General features: G+C 38.5%; 1 protein-coding gene across 1 annotated transcript in view; it reads left to right on the forward strand.

The window, feature by feature from the left end:
- Window positions 1-5,705: 5,705 nt before the first annotated feature.
- The window catches only part of Gpr149 (G protein-coupled receptor 149), a 57,370-nt gene continuing 43,378 nt past the window's right edge, over window positions 5,706-19,697 (forward strand). The window contains exons 1-3 of the mRNA XM_032898311.1: window positions 5,706-6,944; window positions 7,847-8,039; window positions 14,234-14,685. Of these exons, the coding sequence (XP_032754202.1) occupies window positions 5,970-6,944; window positions 7,847-8,039; window positions 14,234-14,685 (1,620 nt within the window). The 5' untranslated portion in view covers window positions 5,706-5,969. The remainder of the gene's footprint in view (window positions 6,945-7,846; window positions 8,040-14,233; window positions 14,686-19,697) is intronic.

The following is a 19,697-nucleotide window of genomic DNA, read 5'->3' on the forward strand; positions in this document are numbered from 1 at the left end:
GATCCCCACTATTTTTGCTCCATAAATGAGTGAGCTATGCAGAATCTTTCCTTGTGTACACTATGCTTATAAAAGGAAATCTTACTTATTTTATCCTTAGAAATGGTATTGCTGATGCACTTCTTTTAATGGAAAATTGTCATTAGTAATTTCTTCTGAATTTAAATATTTGCTTTAGGGGAGAATGAGGGAAGCTCCTGAGACTCCTGAGGTAAAGAAATACCTACATAGCTAGGGAAACTAACACTTGCTAGATTTGTGAAATTCGCTCCACCATCTTTACTACAGGGCCATAAGAACAGTAAGCGCCTGCTGGGGAGGGAGACTCTAACATGGGGAGCTGCAGAAAGACTATTCTCTGACCTGTCAGGCTGCCTACACATTGTAAAGCGATGTCCCAGGATTCTGCTTTTTGTGAGCCCTCACCTGTATTAGGGATGCTTTTCACTGACCATCATCATTGCGCATCATCCCTGCTCCTGTAAGTAACCCATCCCCCACACCCCTATTAGTAATCTCAATAAAAGCTCTTTTATTCACCAACTTGGAATTTGGTTCAGTTGTTACCTTGGACTATTTTTGGGTTCCCTATCTGGAACAAATAGATAGCTGTATTATGTTTCTGCAGGAAAAAGTGTCCCCTACAATACTCTATGGACCTAACTAGATGGAAGAAAGATGGGTTGGAGTGGAGTAATGTCATGGTCCTAGCTAATGTTGTAAGATACCCAGATGATACTGATCCATGTAAGGGGGTATCATCCAAGGGGAAATCCATGTATAGCTACCTTCCTTCATATGGTATGGGATAGAATTCCTTCTCATTATGTTGTGTGGCTCCTAAAATGGTGATGCAACATGAAACCCAGGCTGAATCCTCTAAGCAGAGGTAATTCTGTATAGGAAGTCCTTGGAGGAAATGCTGGCATGGCTTTCTTTCTATGTGTGTTGTAAAATTGCATGTCGAGTGGGTACAAAGATCCTGGGTCCTGTTGTATTTAATTGAAAACAAATGTGGCAACTTTCATGTTTTGGTCAAGTTCCTAGGGAAGAAACTGACAGAAAGCCAAAGGTTGTGCTTGTGGCATTTTTGGTAGGATTTAAAGACTGACCAGTAGGTCACTAGAGGATTTTTTCAAAGGTGTGGGGGACTGGGGTGTATGCATGTTCCCCACTGGACCTTCTGCTATGGAGGAAGGAGTTCCTGGGATAGCAACTACTATAGGTACTATTGTCCAAGGTTGCCTACAAGTGAGGGTGATCAGAGGCCTCAGGTTGGAATACAGGTTTATTGGCCAAATGTACCTTAATCTATGGCAAGTCAAAAAAAAAAAAAAAAAACTGGGACAGTGGGCTCCAGTGGATGGATTTGGGGACAGAATGGTAAAAAATTAAAAAGAAGCAAGTTTGTTCTAGGTATGAACAAAAATACATTCAGGGGGAAAACTGTATACAGTTTTGCTCCTGAGAAAGAAAGAGAGAAAGAAAGGAAGGAAGGAAGGAAGGAAGGAAGGAAGGAAGGAAGGAAGAAAGAAAGAAAAAAGAAAGAAAGAAAGAAAGAAAAGAAAGAAAGGAAAAAAGAAAGAAAGAAAGAGAGAAAAGAAAGAAAGAAAGAGAGAAAAGGAGGAGGAGGAGGAGAGAGAGAGAGAGAGAGAGAGAGAGAGAGAGAGAGAGAGAGAGAGAGAGAGAGAGAGAGAGAGAGAGTTGGGAGGCAGGGCTGTGGACATGGCTCCACAGTTAAGAGCACTGTTTTGTTTTTTGTTTGTTTGTTTTTGTTTTGTTTTTTCTCAGAGAACTGAGGTTCAGCTCCCAGTACCTACACAATGGTTCACATTGGGTTCTGAAGATCTGATATGCTATATTCTTCTTCCAACATTTGTGTCCACTAGACATGCACTTGGCTATGTACATACACCATACATGCAGGCAAAGCAATCATACACAAAAATATATAAATATAAAAATTGTGTGTGAGTGTTTGTGTGTGAGTGTTTTCGTGTGTGTGTGTGTGAGTGTGTGTGTGTGTGTTTTCGTGTGTGTGTGTGTGTGTGTGTGTGTGTGTGTGTGTGCGCGCGCGCACGCACCTGAGGATAGAGATTGATCTTTAGCCTGGGGCTCCACCAGAAGCCAGGCTTGAGGGAGAGATGGATGATGAGAATAGTTACGATTGTTGTTCAGGCCAAGAATCTAGCAGACTTTGGATAAAATGTATTCAGGCAGGCGGCTCAGCACAGCAGGCAGAGAGACAAAGCTGGTTTCTCTTAATTTTGTGCTAAACCAAACAGCTTAAACCAGCTCCACCAAGCACAAGGCACCAAGGAAATACAGAAGCCCCATGAAGTCACTCTAGGCTGGGGAAGCCAGGTAAATGATAAAATTGATGGAATTTTTTCCTACTGTATTGGACTTTAGTTCTTCTAGCCGATGGACCATAAGACCAATGTGCATTACTTGAAATGGTGAACAGTGAACCTTCTAGTACTCTCAAAATCTTACTTTCATGGTAAGGACCTTTGTTATTCTGCCCACCCTCTGTGGAAAGATTTCATTCATTATTACATAGACTCCTAACTGTGGGCCTTTTGCAGGGTTACAAAGTATATAAAAGACATTCATGTGCACCTAAAGAACAGGGAGGGGAGGTCAGGTCACACCAGGTACAAGGACACAGCTATGAAACATTGAGAGTGTTATGGTCAAGATGCTTGACAAAGTTAGTTTTAAATTCTACAGCAGCCTGAAAATATAAAAGAGCTTCAGGCATCTTAAAGCTCCTGGCATAGCCTACCTTGCCCAACTTGCTAGTTCTCTAGATAAAGAGAAGTGTGACATAGCAAAAAGGCAGAAAGGCTCAAGGGCTTTTGAGCAAGCTAAAGTCCTTGTAGGACACGCTAAACAGCTGTGTGTCCCATTACCTCAGTGTGGAGGCAACACATACATAAGTCAATCTGTCCCCTTAAGGGACTGACATATAGACTCTAGATGGGATAGGCCTGTTGCTTAGAGACACAAATATGCCTTTTTCTGTGAACACTGTTACAGCTGCATATGCATTTCCATGCCACCAAGCTACAGTCAATGCCAACTAGGGTTTCATTCAAATTAGTCTTTATGTATGATTACTCCTGAAAAAGTGACTATGATGGGGGTGGTAATGTCACAAACATTGATATACAGAATTAGGATAAAGACAATAGGCACAATAGTAATTCTAACATACAACGCCCCCCCATATTAATTGAAAGAAACAATGGATTGCTAAAATATCAGTTGATATGTACATAGTATCGAGGTAACCTCCAAATTTGTACCTCATTAATCATGGTTCAGTTCTTAGTGCAGCAGATGGCAGTTAAAGCAGAAACAATGGGCTAAAGTTCAGAGAATACTTGTGTTTGGAATGCTCAGCCACAAATGAGACAAATATATCATAGCCTTTCCAAACTGCAGCCCAAGACCATCACTGAAATTGGAACTAATGGAACCACTACACTGGAACTCATAGTAGCTGTGGTTGCATGCGCAAGACCCCAAGAGTAACAAAGCAGTCAACATTCCATTGGGGAGGGGAAGGAGCTTGTGAGCCCCCAGCTCTAGCTGATGCAATATCAACTGTTGGTGATTTCAGGGGAAAGGAGAGTCAGCTTTGTTGTAGGGTGTGGCCCCTGGTAGGTGAACTACACCCTAGTGGATGAGCCCATATGCATTGAGTATAAGGGCTGCACAGACTGGACTTGGTGAATTAACAATAAAATAAAGACGCAAGGGAGGGGTTTCAGAGAGGCAGAAGGTTGACCTAGAAGTGGGAGATGAATACCATAAAATGTATTGAACACAAGTATAAAATTCTCAAAGAATTAATTTAATATCATATGTATGTGTATATATGTGTATATATGTGTATGTATGTGTATATATGTGTGTATATGTATATGTATATGTATATGTATATATATATATATATATTATATCTGAGGCACTTAAGTATAGGGAGCACCCTGAAGCGATGGGAATGGGCGCTCCTAGAGACTATAAGCTTGTTAAATAAACATTCCATTGCTGGAGACAGGTTACTTCGTTACAGGTTGCTGAGGAAGTAGGTCACCCACAAATCATAAAGGATATTGATATTGCTGTCAGCTGCCTGCCAGAACTAGATAATAAAGTGCTATTGCTGAAAACACCAGAAATAAAGCTGGAACTGAACTAAAGGCCACCTCCTTTTCAGCTTACAGTGCCAGAAGGAGCTAGGTAAGCTGCTAGGAGAACATTGTCATGAACATGACTGCTTGGCTATGGATTCTATGTACTACATTAAAAAAAAAAACAAAACCAGACAGGATGTGTCTGCTTGTGCCACGATAGTGCAACTCTCCTGGGAACAATAAACAATTTGGGAGTTTGCATCTGGCACTGTCTGAGAAGGTCATAGGCCCCAGCAACTCCTTCTGTTTTGTTAAAGGGATACAATGTGCCATCCAACTGTCATCCAAACACTTGTGTTTATGCACATAGACCTCTGTTGCTGTGGAAATCTACCCTGCAAGGAAACTTCCTTTTGCAATACATGGTGTACCCCAGTACGTTATCACTAGTAAAACTCCTGAGTGACTGTTACTGTGCCGTGGTGTCCCATGCTTAGTCATAGATGGAACGGATGAAATGTTGCAGAAGAGCCGTATACTGGTTTCCTCTGAATTGAAACATTTTCTTCAGAGGAGAGGCTTATAAGATTCTCAAGGTAAACAGACGTCTACATGTCTGGGAAAACTGGAACTTGCAAACTGGACCCCTCCTTATAGTATAGAAGAAAGAAACAGCGGCTGGAGAGAGGAGTCTGGCCAAGTGGGCTGCCTAGAGGACATTCTGAGACCTGTCCTGCTGCTTGCCATATGTGCAGAGAGATGCAGGTCTTAGAACTCGTCACCTGTGCTGGGATGGGCTTTTCATGAAGCAGCTGCTTTGGAACCATCGCTGTCCCTGTGAGTAATCCCAATACAAACTCATCTGTTCACACAGCGCTTTGGTGTAACCATTACTTTGGCCTGGGGTAAGTAGACATATATGTGTTGCGTCTCTCCAGGGAAAGCTTCTCACACAACAGAAACCTAGATAAGGGTAAGGATTTCAGCTATTGGGGCAGATTAGACCTCTTGGTTATGATTTCCATAGTTTACCTCAAGCCAGAGCAAGTATTTGAACTAGTTTTATATGACAAAAAAATCAAGACACACAGTTTCTTGCTTCTAATAAGCCAAGCTGAGAGTAGAAGCTACAAATCATTTTGTTCAAACACGGACTCTCCCGGTCCCCTGCTTCTCTCCTGCTTGCAGCTGACTCCTCCTTCCTGCGGCTCCCAGGATCACAGGCTGATTAAAGAACACAAAGGTTTGATGGGAGCCTGTGCTCAGGCTCACCATGACTCTGATTCTCATATTCATTCTCTCTCTCTCTCTCTCTCTCTCTCTCTCTCTCTCTCTCTCTCTCTCTCTCTCTCTCTCTCTCTCTCTCTCTCTCTCTCTCTCTCTCTCTCTCTCTCTCTGCTGAGACCTACCTGACAACCTCTGCCTTTGAATCCAGCTCTGAGCACAGATGCATCTTTTTATTTATTGTCTCCCAAGTGATTGCATCGACCTGGAGATCCTGGGAAAGACCCACAACATCCACGCATGAGCACTTTGCAATCTACCTGAGGAGTTCCTGCTTTCCTGTCTGAAATTTGATGGTGGAAAGAAGTTTTTCTTTGATTTATTTACTTAAAATATTGAAAAGTTTTTTACTGATGCCTGAAATGGGGCGCATCTTTAAAACATGGGTTGAATCAGCTCTTTCTAACGGAGACTCGTCTGGACCAACACATGGAGCATCTAGAAAAACTTGGCAGGAGAAATGTCATCTGTTTTGCAACTCTCACGCTCTGAGGAAATCATCAGACTCGTTTGAAGAGGGAAATTAAAATATTAAGGAAAATGTCTTTCTTCCTCAGCAACTTAACAAATGACTCTAGACTGTGGAAAGTAAGTCATAATTCTACGGACCTTATGAATTCGCCAGAAACTCTGACTCTTTCTCTCTTTTGCCTGATCTGTTTAATGACTCTCGTAGCTCTGGTAGGCAGCATTTTCTCACTGGTTTCTCTGCTCACCATGCAGTACAGAACTGTTGTGTCTATGCTTGTGACATCTTGGTCTGTGGATGATCTCTTGAGCGTCTTGTCAGTGGCCATCTTCATGGTTTTGCAGTGGCCAAAAGAGGCACCGGGCTACTTCCAGTCTCTGTGTACCACCTCTGCCTTACTGTATATGTGCCAGGGCCTCTCCAGCAACTTGAAGGCGACTCTTATAGTCTTCTACAACTTTTATACGATGCACAGGACAGTGGTGAGTCAGTCAAGCTCCTGGCGATCAGGACAGGTACTCGGTGTGGCTTTAACCGTGTGGGCAGTCAGCCTGCTGCTGGCCTCGCTCCCGCTGTGCGGCTGGGGTGTCTTCGTGCGCACGCCTTGGGGCTGCCTGACCGACTGCTCCAGTCCTTACGTGCTGCTCCTCTTCGCGGTGTACGCTTCCGCTTTCGGGCTCCTGGCGGTTCTTTCTGTCCCTCTCACTCACCAGCTGCTGTGTTCAGAGGAGCCGCCAAGACTCCATGCCAACTACCAGGAAATTTCTCGTGGCGCCTCTACTCCTGGGACCCCTGCTGCTGGGGGAAGAGTGCTCTGTCTGTTGCCAGAGGATGTTGAAATCCCTGCTCTGCGATGCACTGGGAGCTCCCCCAGCTCGGACGTGGTGTTTGCCCCGGGTCAGCCTGCTGCCTCTAGCGCTGGAGCCGGCAAGCGAGAGAATCTCAGGACTCCCCGTGGCACGAGCAGCTTCCCCGTGAGCCTGGCACAGAAGCGCTTTGCTTTGATCCTAGCGCTGACGAAAGTCATCCTCTGGCTGCCTATGATGGTGAGTGTATTTAGCACTCAGGGTGTGTGAGCTGAGCCCAGACGCGGGTTTGGGGATAAGTCCGCTTCCAGAGGCATCGGTTGTCTCTGAAGACAGGTCTCGAGGAAAGCAATTCACCTGGGGACTCGTTAACTACCAAGCCCCGTGGCTGTTAAGTAATTTTCGATCTGAGAAAGGTGGAGAGCCTTCGGTTACAAGAGACTTGGTTTTCCTAGATCGTGGTGGTCAAAAATGTACTCTCTCTTAGGCAAAAAGAAAAAAGAAAAAAAAATGGGCGTATTCGGAAACGGAAGGAGGAAATAAAGGGTTTTTCTTTCAACCTTCTCTGGCCCAGTTTTATTCTTAGTTTCCTGCTGCCTGGTAGGGACTCCGCCCATCTCTAGCACCAAGAGACAGAGCGGTATAGTAGAGAAGAAGATAATACAGAAATTGGCTTTGGTTTCTGGTGTCCTAAAGTGAGCTGGGAGGTGGGGGGTGAGGTGACAGTGGTTCATGCTGTGACCAGCGAATAAGAATGGAGACCTGGAAACAAGTGGCAAGTTTGGAGTTTCTAGTACTTGTCCCACCTGTTCATTTCCCTTTTTCTTTCTTTCCCTGCCTAGCATCTCTTTATCTAGTATTGCCTGCCTCTTAGGTAGGGATTTCAAGTGACAGCAGGTTCAGACTGAGCATTCAAAAAGGGAACAACTAAACCCTGTCTGCTCTGGTGCACCTAGGTGTATCCCGTCCGTTCCCAGAATCCTGCCACCAAACCACTGGAGTGTGGCCCAGAAACAGAGATCCTATAGACTAAAAAGGGGGGCTTGGATAGAGGACTTGAATGGAGTTGGGTGTGTAAGAAGGGCTTGGAAAGTTGGAAAGAGGATTCCGGTTTATTAAGTCTGAAGTTCTTTGCCTTTCAGATCCACATGGTGGTAAAACACGTGGTGGGGTTTCAGAGCCTTCCGGTCGATATGCTCAGCTTTCTACTAACCCTGCTGGCCAGCACTGTAACACCAGTGTTTGTCTTGTCTAAACGATGGGCCCACTTGCCTTGTGGCTGCATCATCAACTGCCAGCCTGACACCTACTCCGTTGCATTCGATGGGAAAAAGTGTAAGTCCTCCACAGTGGCCTTGGGAGCAACACACCTACACATTGTATATAATATATGCGTATATTGTAATATATATATATATATATATATATATATATATATATATATATACACACACACACACATTACCCTGAAAAAAATCATCCATAGTAAATGTTTATGGTGTTCCTCTGCTGTTGGAAACACATTACATTCTGAAAACCAGCCAATAAACAAAATTCCACAAACTAAAAAGGGGGTGGGGACTTCTGGTTTCCTTGAGTTTTGCACCCAAAAAAAGTTGACTATGTGGCTAGAAGGGTGGGGCAGTAGTAGTATTCAAAGGCTGCACAATCAGAGTCTCTCTGGCCACATCATCTGATTAAAAGAAACATTTGTACTCCTCTCAATGAAAAGGTGACTTGGGTGAAAAGTAGGACCAGATCAGGAACGAGCTGTGTATTTTGATCTACTAGTACGGAAAGGACCTTTTTGTCCTCCTAGGAGAAATATATACACTAGACTGAATAAAATCAGATGGTTCGTTAGTGTGCAGTCAATTACCTCTTCTGCTAACTGTCCTTTTGAACAGAATAACCAAGTATATTTTCTTTAGCAGAAAAGAAACATTAAATAAAAATGGTTCATTTCAGATGATTTTACAGTTGTAAAAATGAGATAACATCAAAGTATTTTTAGCAATCAGTTCTATAGCAAAGTGATTTTTATAAATATTAATTACTGGCCATTTTCATGTGTTGATTATACTTAAAATATAGAATATCTAGATATTTTATAATTGATAAAAATATTTCTGTTGTTTAGAATATCATATTTTATGTGTGAACAATAGCAAATTCATTTGTGTCTTTAAAGTAACTGTATAATACGTGTTTGTATAAATTAATAATTATAAAATAACAGGACAATGATAATAAATTAATGCACAATTTATAAAGGTAACAGGAAGAAATTGTTTACATGACAGCTCTACAGTCTGACAAATGTCGCTGCTGTGTTATTACATTAATTTAGTGACTCTGTCTTATAAAATGTATAATCATGAGGCAGGTAACCTTATGCCAACAGAAGTGAAGTCTTGATAAAGTGAAAGGCAAGCATATTTTAAAACTGGGAAGCACCCATATCAGAACTAGTTAATACCAAAGCAATGTTATCAGCCACTCACTCAAATAGCCACTGCAACATCCATTCTTCACAGGCTGGGAGAGCCTGTAGACAGGTTAGAGGAATCAACCACCTCATTAACACCACACTGGATATGAACACAAGCCTTTTAAGGTCAAAATAAACACTTTTCCCTAAAATCACCATTGCTTTTGTTAATATTTCTTTTAAAATTATAAAATAGAAGTTAGCTTTAATGGTGTAAATTTTCTCCTTTTCTTCTTTTCATGTGTGTGGTATACATGTGTGTATGTATACATGTTCACATGTGTTTGTGGTTCATGTGCACAAGTGCTTAGGAAAGCCCAAAGTTAATATCTGGAACAGTTCTTGATTTCTCTCTGTAATTTTCCCTTCCCTTCCCTTCCCTTTCCTTTCCTTTTCTTCCATTTCTTCCTTCCTTCCTTCCTTCCTTTCCTTCTTTCTTCTTTTTTTCTTTTTTGTTTTTTTAATATATTTGGTTGTGAGCCTAGCCTTTAACGGCTGATCCACCTCTCCAGCCCTTTTTTGTTTTTTAAAGGAAAGCTCTCTTCAGTCAAACCCCAGAATACAGCTAGTGAGAGTCAAATCGACCCCATGTCTCTGCGCCCAGATAAAACTTCACAGAGACCCGCCGTTTGTGCTTTACGTGGTTCCTGCACTTCTGAACCCTGCTTCTGTTGTGTGGCAAGTGCTAACTGTTGACCTTCCCCTCAGTCCCTGAAGGATTTTTTTAAAAGAAAAATATGACATTAAAAAATATTTCTATAGAAATACTAATTTAGACACTTATGTCAAATAGCTCCACTCCCTTTTACAATCAAGACTGTGCCAAAGGGAATACAATAAGAATGTGTGCTTGTAGAAGGAAGCCCCACTGTTGAGTTTCAATTGCTAGGAGTTCTGTGGTCCTCAAGGCAGCTTATCCTCACGTAGGCCAGATATTGGCCGCATATATGAATTCATTAAGAGTTTTATACTTACCTGTTTTTCCTTAACAAAGGAGAAATATTTCCTATTTACATTATCACTGAGGCAAGGCAAGGAAAGTAAATACTTGTTGTATTAGTCCATGCATACTAAGGTCATCTTTCAGTACAGCAGCTGTAAGCCTATGTCTCAGTTTCATTAAATAGTGACGAAAAGGCAAGCAATCAGAAGTTGATTTGCAGGAACAAAAGTCCTCTTTTGTTTTGGATAGGAATTTATATGTTATTTCAAAACAAAAGCTTTTATGTAAATTTTAACACAGCAATTTCCCGTTTGTTGTGGATATGCTTTTCAGACTCAGACATTTTGATTAACATGTTTTCCTGGTTAATTAAGCAAACAGCTTTAAAAAAAAAAATCAGGTGTGCTCTTTCAAAGTCAAATTTTCTGATTATGTCTTCCCAGAGTCAGAGTTTTCCTGATGATATATGTGAAAATTCTTTCTTTTATAAAGTAATGTAATTAGTATGAAATGATAGTTGGCAAGAGATGGCTGATACATGCTTGATCCAGGGGACAAGGGAGGTCAGAAGACAAGTTTATTGAGTTTGTTCTTTCTGCCCATCTTTACATGGGTTCAAGAACTTCAGTGCCTTTATCCACTGAGTCGGCTCACTGGTGGTCCTCTACTCAGAAACCTTAAAAGCAGCCCTTGAATCATAGCCCATTCAGCTGGTATCACTGAATCAGGGACATCCTGAACCGACCACTCCTACCATTCCTATATGTTGCCCAACCCAATCACAGTGCCCTGGGAAGGAAGTGGTTACTATGTTTCTTGTTGTAATGTTAGTAAGGGACAGAATTTCTCAATGAATGACCCCTGAGCCAGGTTTGGGTAAACATTTTTTTTAATATTTTATTTATTTCAATATTATATTAATTCTTTAAGGATTTTATACAATACATTTTAGCATATTTCCCCACTCACCTGTCTAACTCCTCCCAGCTCCACCACCACATCCATAACCTCCCGTAGCTTCATGCCCCCCCCTTTTAAATAACCCATTAAGTCTTACCTATATACTGCTGAGTATAGGGCTATCCGCTGGATCATAGCTGACCTACCAGGAACCACACCCTTAAAGAAAACCTCTCTCTCTCTCTCTCTCTCTCTCTCTCTCTCTCTCTCTCTCTCTCTCTCTCTCTCTGTCTCTCTCTCTCTCTCTCTCCTTCAGAAGTCATAGACTGAAGCATGACTTTAAAATTTATTTTTAATACTTAAGAAGAGCTATTTTAGTTAAGTGCCAAAATCTTAAGGTCAGGATATTTCATATCAAAAATGTGTATCGCCTGATCTTCAAAAATACATAGTAGAAAGTATTGCTCCCCAGCAAGTGGCCAGAACTGAGGGTCCTGAATGAGAATCAAGGGCACTCCCATTAGCCATTTGCACTGGAATATCAGTTATCAATACTAGAATATCAGTTATCAATATTACTTAGCTGGTTCCTATTAGACATTCAACTTTTTCTATCTTCTATTCATAATTTTTAAAGGACATAGATTTTGTGCTTAAAGGTGATCAATTTTGACTCTCATGCTTACATTTGGTTCAACATAACTTTGATTATTAACTGGTGTGTGTGTGTGTGTGTGTGTGTGTGTGTGTTACTTCTCTGTGCATGTGAAGATGTTGGTGTAATGGTATGTAAATGAGCATGTAGAGGCCAAAAGTTGACTTCTTATGTCTTCTCTATATTCTTTATCTTCCATTTACACTTAATACTTAAGCAAACAGTCACTTTACTCACAAAACCATGTCTCCAGTCCCTTGATGATCAACTATTCAATACTATTAAGCCAAAGTTTGCCTTTACCGTTAAGGAAAGCCATTGAAACAAATTCACCATTTCCAAAACATTTTCGTTGGTTTTAACTGATGTACAGTTTCTGACCTAGAAATGTCATACCTATGCCTTTCTGCTTCCATTACTATATTTGTATCACAAGTCTATTAACAGTAAAGTGATTTCATATGGAGGACAATCACACTAATTCTTGAATTGAATATTTTAAATTCAAATCATTTTGCAAGATGAGTAATCAAAGGTGGCTTGCACTAATGATTTTATTAGCTTTCTCTGCAGAAGTGGACAAATAATACCTCTTTATGTCAATTGACCATAAAACAATATGGTTAATTTACCATCTCATAATGATTTATACTAACTTATTCTCCTTAAATATATATACTATTGTTGTTGTTGTTGTTGTTGTTATTTTGTTGTTGTTGTTGTTATGTATAATGTGTAATGTATATGGGATTGTGGATGTAAGAGTGTGAAGGTAAGAAAATAACCTTAGGAGCTGGTTTTCTCCTACTGTGGGAGCAAAGCATTAACTCAGGTCCTCAGACTTGAATGGCAAACTAGTCCCTGGTTTTCTCTTCACCTCGGACTGCCTTGTATGCTCCTGACCTGGAGGCACATTCTCCAATAGCACATTCTGTTCGCCCCTTTATAAATGTTGCACATTTTTCACTCTATGTATCTCACAGTTTCATTATACAGCTGACACCGTACAGCTAAGTATTAATGATAAAATTGGTGTTTTATGGCCATCCTTATTTTCTGAGTGGTTGTAGCTTACAAATCTGCCACTTCATATCTCTGTTGGAGAAAGAAAACCCATGAATAACTGTGCTATTCTTACAGTTCTTCAGCTCTCAGTCTTAAAATAGGTTAAAAGTTATAATTTAATTTTCCTGGGCTATAAGTAAGTAGAACTATAAACAACACAGTATACTGAACATGATCATCTGATTCCACTTTTCAATTTTCTTTTGATAGAAATTTTTCTGCCTCGTGCTCTGGCTCACACGAAAATGAATGATGCTGATAAATTCTATTTTTCAGAAAGCAGAACTCAGCTGTAAATCTGTGTCTCTGGGAACATTTCAGTAATAGAATGAGCATGTGAACGCCACTAGAGTGTGTTGCAAAGTGAATCAAATTTTATGTATTATTCCCATAAAAACTTTATAGCCTTTCATAATTTTTTCCACCAAAGATAGCTAAATGCCTAACCATAAAGCACTGAGCTATCAAAGTAGAAAGTCTTCTTGAAACAAACCATATTTCAAACCATGAAAAAAAAATAAAGCATCAAATACATTTTTACTTTGCAATTGGCTGACGCTCATACTCAAAAATTGTGTCTCTTCCTGCCATACTCTTTTCTAAGACTTTGAGCTATACCCACCTGTTAATAGTGTTATGTTTGGAATTTCTGCTCTTATGACTATTTAAATAATAATTTTCTTCATTCTTATTAAATTTATCTTCTAATTATTCAGATTTATGAGTACTATAAAAATGTACCCATTCACAGAATTATACAGGCATTCACTTTTTAAAACAAATGTATTACAAGTTTATTTGTATGAGAAATGTATATGTTGTCAGATAGAGTGGCCCACACTCATAGCCCCACAATTGAGACAGCAAGGTGGGGAGATCAAGGTCAGATTGTACTTACTACCTGGAAAATTCAACACAGCCTCATCTATACACATTGGAAAAGTGGTTTTTTTTTTTTTTAAGTTAAAAAGCTGCCTGGCGGAACATGATCTAGTTTTTAAAGTGTGCTTTTACAGACATAAATGTCAGAAGTATTATAGAAAATTCCTAAAGTGATTATATATGTATAACAGCTCATAAAATAAAGGCTATTTAATCAATTTCTGGGGCAATAGAAAATATAGTCCTTTCCAAAGTAAAGAAATTTATAAAAATAAGTGAACTGAAGAAGAAAAAAAAAGAAAACTGAATACATTTGAGAAATTCTAATTTGTAGTTAAGTTTTAGTCAGATGAAATTGCCGTAAAGACTGAATCTTTTAGATTGTCTTCTTCCTGAACCCTTCTTCCGGTAAGAGAAATTAGGCTCTGAGTAATAAGATAATTGAATTTTTTAAGTCGTGTCTTCACATACATTACAAGAGGTAACGAAAATGTTTTTAACTCAGAGTAATGAGGTCAATGCAGTACCTCACAATTTACATCCAACGCTGTTCATATCTACCATTCTAACTGTAGAATTTTATTTTCATTCAGCGAAGAGGAAAGGCTTTGAATTCAATCTATCATTCCAACAAAGTTATGGACTCTATAAAATGACACATGCAGATTACTATGATGACGATGATGAAAATTCCATATCCTACCACAACCCAAAGAAATATGAGCGTGAAGCTACAAAGGAGCCTCGGGAAGACAGCCACAGTGTGTTCAACACCATCACAGTAGAAATCAGCACCACGCCACCGCTGGACAGCGCCACACTGACCGGTGTCAACAAGTGCACCAACACGGACATCCCAGAGCCCAAACAGGCCGTGAGCGAAGAACAGGGTGCTTTTTCTATTAAAACAGAATGTGATATTAACTATGGAGAAGCCACCTCGTTTGAAGGTCCAGAGAGACGACTGTCCCATGAGGAGACTCAGAAACCAGATCTTTCAGACTGGGAGTGGTGCAGGAGTAAGTCAGAACGAACACCTCGCCAGGTACAGTAAAGGCTCTTCTTCCTGAGAAATCAAAAGTAAAACTAAACTTGAACCATGTGAAAAGATGATGGGTTTATTGTTTCCTTTAATCAAATCCATGGGTGAGTTTGTTTCCTTTAATCACATCCCAGGGTGATTTTGCCTCAGTTGGTGTCTACTGCATCTTACTTTTACTTCACGAACTTTGGAACGATATGTCGTGTATTTATTTAGTTAGTTTTACCTTTTCAGTCAAAAGGTATACGTTCTGGAGTCAGTAGACAAAGATGAAATCTTTGAGAAGTAGAATGCATTTTACTTGAACTTCAAGTAATCTGATTAAATTCAGACTGTACTCCGGAGCCCAGAGTCCTGCATCATTTGATTAAGTAAGTTAACATGTGTACTTTAATTTTTCACACCTGTACACACAATTTATTTCAGGATGCGTTCTACTGAGCCATTCCAAGAAGTACCAAATGTCCCATTTCTTTTTTTTTTTTTTAAAGATACAGTTTGATGATAATTTAAAAACTAAAAGAAAATGTATGTGAATATTTCTCTACTCTCCCCTGATTCCAAGCTTCTGTGAGTAATCTGGAATCCACTCATTTTCGGTGTCATGTTGATATAAACTTATTCTTTCTAAACCCTCATATTTGATCAAGTGACCCTTGTTTTTAGGGTTAGGAGGCATAGGGAGAAGAAGGCTTCTTCTGTATGACATTATAGAAATCCTATTACTTAATCTCTATGATTAATCAGAACCCCAAAAATTTCTGCTAGAATTAATGCATTCATTGATTAAATGTATCACCACAAATTACAAGTACAAATGTGTATTTTTAAGTATGAGTAATATATTTTCCTACTATCATTTTCATATCATGGTTTAAAAATTAGTAGAATATCAAAATGAATATATACAACACAAGGGAAAATATGAACAGTCTGTTAGAAATTAGTAATCTCAGAAAAAGATAAATATTTGTCATAAATTTATTAAGGCAGACAAAAGTAGAGATTAGAAAACAAAATGCTCCCTTTTACAATGTTAACTACTCAGCAGTTAACAGGGGACTTGTGATAGTTTTCATCAGTTTGTGTTTGGAGCATATGAGCCCTTTTGGTTTTCTTAAGCTTAAAAATCAGTAATTCTCATAGTGAAGTGTGTGTGTGTGTGTGTGTGTGTGTGTGTGTGTGTGTGTGTGTGTGTGTGTCCAGAACATGCCCCTACCTCATGTGCTCTTCTGTTACTCTGTCGTCTAGCATGACCCTTAAGAATGCCTTTGTGCTACTTAGTTTTTATCATCAAATTGACAGAATCCAGAGTCACGTAGAAAGAAAAACCTTAACCTGAGTTGTCCTGAATTTCCTGACCTGTGTCTGTGTCTGTAGGTAATTGATTGGTAATTGATACAGGAGAGCCCTGCACATTGTGAGCAGCACCATCGAGAGGTAGACATCCTGGCTTGTGTAAGAAAGTTAGTGAAACATGAGCCAGAGCACAGGAATGTAAGCAGCATGCCTCCATTGCTTCCATTTTAATGCCTTAAGTTGCTACCTGTCTTGTGGTGAGTGTTACTTGGAAGTGTAAGACAAATAAATCTTTTCTCTCTCAGTTTTCAGTCATGGTGGTTATCACAACAGAAAAGCATGCTAGCACAATCTGTCATAGATCTTACTCATTATTTTTCATTTTCTTATATCATAAATGTGTCTTTCCAATACAACATGGTATATTTTTTGTAAGTTTAAGGTTTCTCAAGACAATATGACATATAGCTTTCTGAGACTTTATTTTTTTTCAGTGAACAGTAAATGATTTATATTTTCTAAATCACATGTCAGAACTACCTCAAATATCTTACAGTCTCATTTAAAACTTTGTTATAGGAAGTATAAATGTCTAACTGTACCTAGTTAAAATAAAACACTTACCCTATTTGCACATAAGTATATGTTCCTTCTCACAGTTCTTTATAAATAAAAATGTAAAATGACATATGAAAATAGAAAGCTTTGGTCAATCTAAGTAGCTTTAATTGTAAAAACTTGCTGATTGAATATGAATATTTTGACATTTGTGTTAAGTAAGTACTTTAGGAAATTCATTCAAAATGGCAGCAATAATAAAGATGATTGGAGGTAAAGCAAGAAGGTGACACAAGATTAAAAACAGATAAAACTTGTAAGAAACCAGTTGACAGCAAATAAAATAATAATGTTGTAAATTCATGTGTTGGTATCACCTTATACTCACAAAATTCTTTATGATTTTTCAAAATTAGCATTAGGTGAAATTATAAAATCTTCATTTTTAAAAATCTTATAGAGCACTTTAAATTTTTGAATTATAAATACCAACAGATCACAGATGGATCTGGAAAGCTTATCAAAACTTTTCCTAGACCAGAACACAGGTTGTATGTTTTACATTTTTTTATTCACTTCACACAGATGTAGATGATGACTTTACATTTTTAACCTTTCTTCCAAGTAGCTTCTTTGTGCTGAAAACAATGATAACTTAATGGTTAACACAGTAACGTGTTGAGCTTTAGAAAACACTGCAGTTGCTACATGAGAACCTCACCTATTAAATTTTAAATGATTGCTTTTATTTATGTATTTATTCATTTTTAATATTTTGGTTTTTTGCACTTTCAAGAAAAATACATTTTGTCATTTTCTCAAAAATTTCAGTATTGGCATGTGTTGCTAGAATATTTCAATATTATTGTTTTGTTAAGTAATTTTCATAGATCATACAGAGGATACTTTTAAGGTTTTCTTAAGACCAGAGTGTCCATGCATAAGTTAGATACTCCTACGTGACAAATTGGGATTAAAGAGGTTTAAAATGGATCCCAAGGTATTGAAATGCTAGTGGACTTTCAAGTGGTTCCTGTGCAAATCAAGGTTGCTTGCAGTTCTGCAATACAAAACCAAACATCAAATTACTCAAATGCACAATGCATAAAAGAGGAGGGGGAAGAGTTGTTTCCGGACTGGTCAATACTACATAACAACCGCCTTAAAAAATAAAAAGTAAAATAAATGAATGCAAATAATTTTGAAAAACAAGAAAATTTAAGCAGCACTACTTGGGCTCTAATTACTAAAGAATGGATCTAAGCTTATATTTAATCTAAGTTCCTTTTAATGTATAATCTATTAAGTAAGACTACAAGAAAATCTCCTGATAGACATATTTTCCTATTTCTAGAAATGTACAACTATTCATGTATTAAAATAAACCATTAAAAGGCTAGATGCCAGTGTTTGTTGAGCCTTGTCAGTTTCATAACTCTAGAGGCTGAAACTCATCAAAGAGTAATTATTGACATTTCTAGCTAAAATGCCCATAGTAAAAAATAATCCACTTATCACATATATTAATAGCCTTTACAGAGTCATTGCAGTACAGATGACTGCCTGAAGTTTAGATACTTTATTTTTAATCCCTTTTATTTATTTGAACTGGGTAGTTCATCCCTAAGAGGTCAGAGACATGAATGTTACACTAATGAAGACATGCCTTTCAACTTTATTGTCATAAAAGTAATATGGAATTGTTGCAGAGGACTTAGAACATAGAAAATAAGCAAGGGAAATACACTCATTCTAACCATCCAGACTTGAGTACGGTTTGTATTTTGTCCTATAGATATTGGATTTTTCCCCCAAATGCAATTCTGCTTTTGACACATATGTCACTTATGGAATCTACATCTTTCATTCACCAGGGTAATTTTTACCTCATTTAAATTGGTCACCTTTTGTGCCTTCATCTGGCATGCTGTAGAGTGACTATTGGGAACAGGAAAGTCATAAATAAACACAAATTTGTACCAAGACAGTTTTATTCTGAACTACTTCAGAAATTTCATAAAACATTTTATTTTCTTTCCATTTTCTATTGGCTATAATGCACCAGTTGCTTGTTTTCTCAAAGTTCAGGGTGATTATCTTTATCAAAGCTATTAGTTCCACTTTTAATCAAAAATTATATCAATATTAGAGAACTAAGCAGCCAATGGCTTCAGTAAACATTAATGGTTTTGTACAGACCACAACCAGTCAAGGCTTAACTCCCACCTCTTTCTCTGTTGAGCAGCTGCCTCATATTTGATCTCAAATGACCAGAAACTCCCTACATATTTTTAAAAGCTTTATTGTGAACTGTTTTTGAACTTTAAAAAATCTATAAAAATAGAACAAAAAGCTTCACTATATTCTTCAAACAGCTTCCACTATTGTTAACTCACTGTAAAAATAGCAACGCCATTACCAAAAGTTGGCAACCAGTCTTAGAAGAATTTGCCCATGGTGCTTTGGGTGGCTTTTCCGAGCCAGTGTCTGACCTATCGCCACAGAATTGCATTAGTTATCAACGTCTCTTTTTGTTCCCTTGAGTCTTTCGTGACTTAACACATAAAAAATATTGTCCAGCTCAATTTCTTTTGCATTTTAGGATATATTTCAATTTTAATTGCTGATCTTTTAATTGATTGAATCAATTCATGTATTTTGAGCAAAACTACAACAATATTTCTCCCATCCAGGCATTTCTTTATGCATTTGTTTATTTGTATTGCAGTAATATGTGTGTATTTTGATCCATAGGATGTAAATCACATCACCACTATCTTGCTTTTAGTTACATAGCCTTAGCCACTAGGCACTATTTGATGCTGGTGTCTACACCCACTCAACAACCCATGGTAACCACTTAACCCTCCCTGACTCTTGGGCATGAAATAAGCCCCATTTTTACTGTTCCATGACCATACCCTTGAACTGACCCTTTTCCAAGGAACTTCAGGGATTTTTGTTAAAATGAGGTATTTAGAAACACAACTTTAGAAGGTAGATGTTAATTGTTACTAACGTTTTTGGGGTTCTTTTTGTTGTTTTTGTTGTTGTTGGTAGTGGTGATAGTGGTTTGGGGTGTTTTTTGTTGTTGTTTTGTTGTTTCGGTTTTTTTTTTTTTTGGTTTTTGCTTCAAAACACAATTATTGAATATAAAT

Source organism: Rattus rattus, chromosome 3 (assembly GCF_011064425.1).
Source record: "Rattus rattus isolate New Zealand chromosome 3, Rrattus_CSIRO_v1, whole genome shotgun sequence".
NCBI lineage: Eukaryota > Metazoa > Chordata > Mammalia > Rodentia > Muridae > Rattus > Rattus rattus.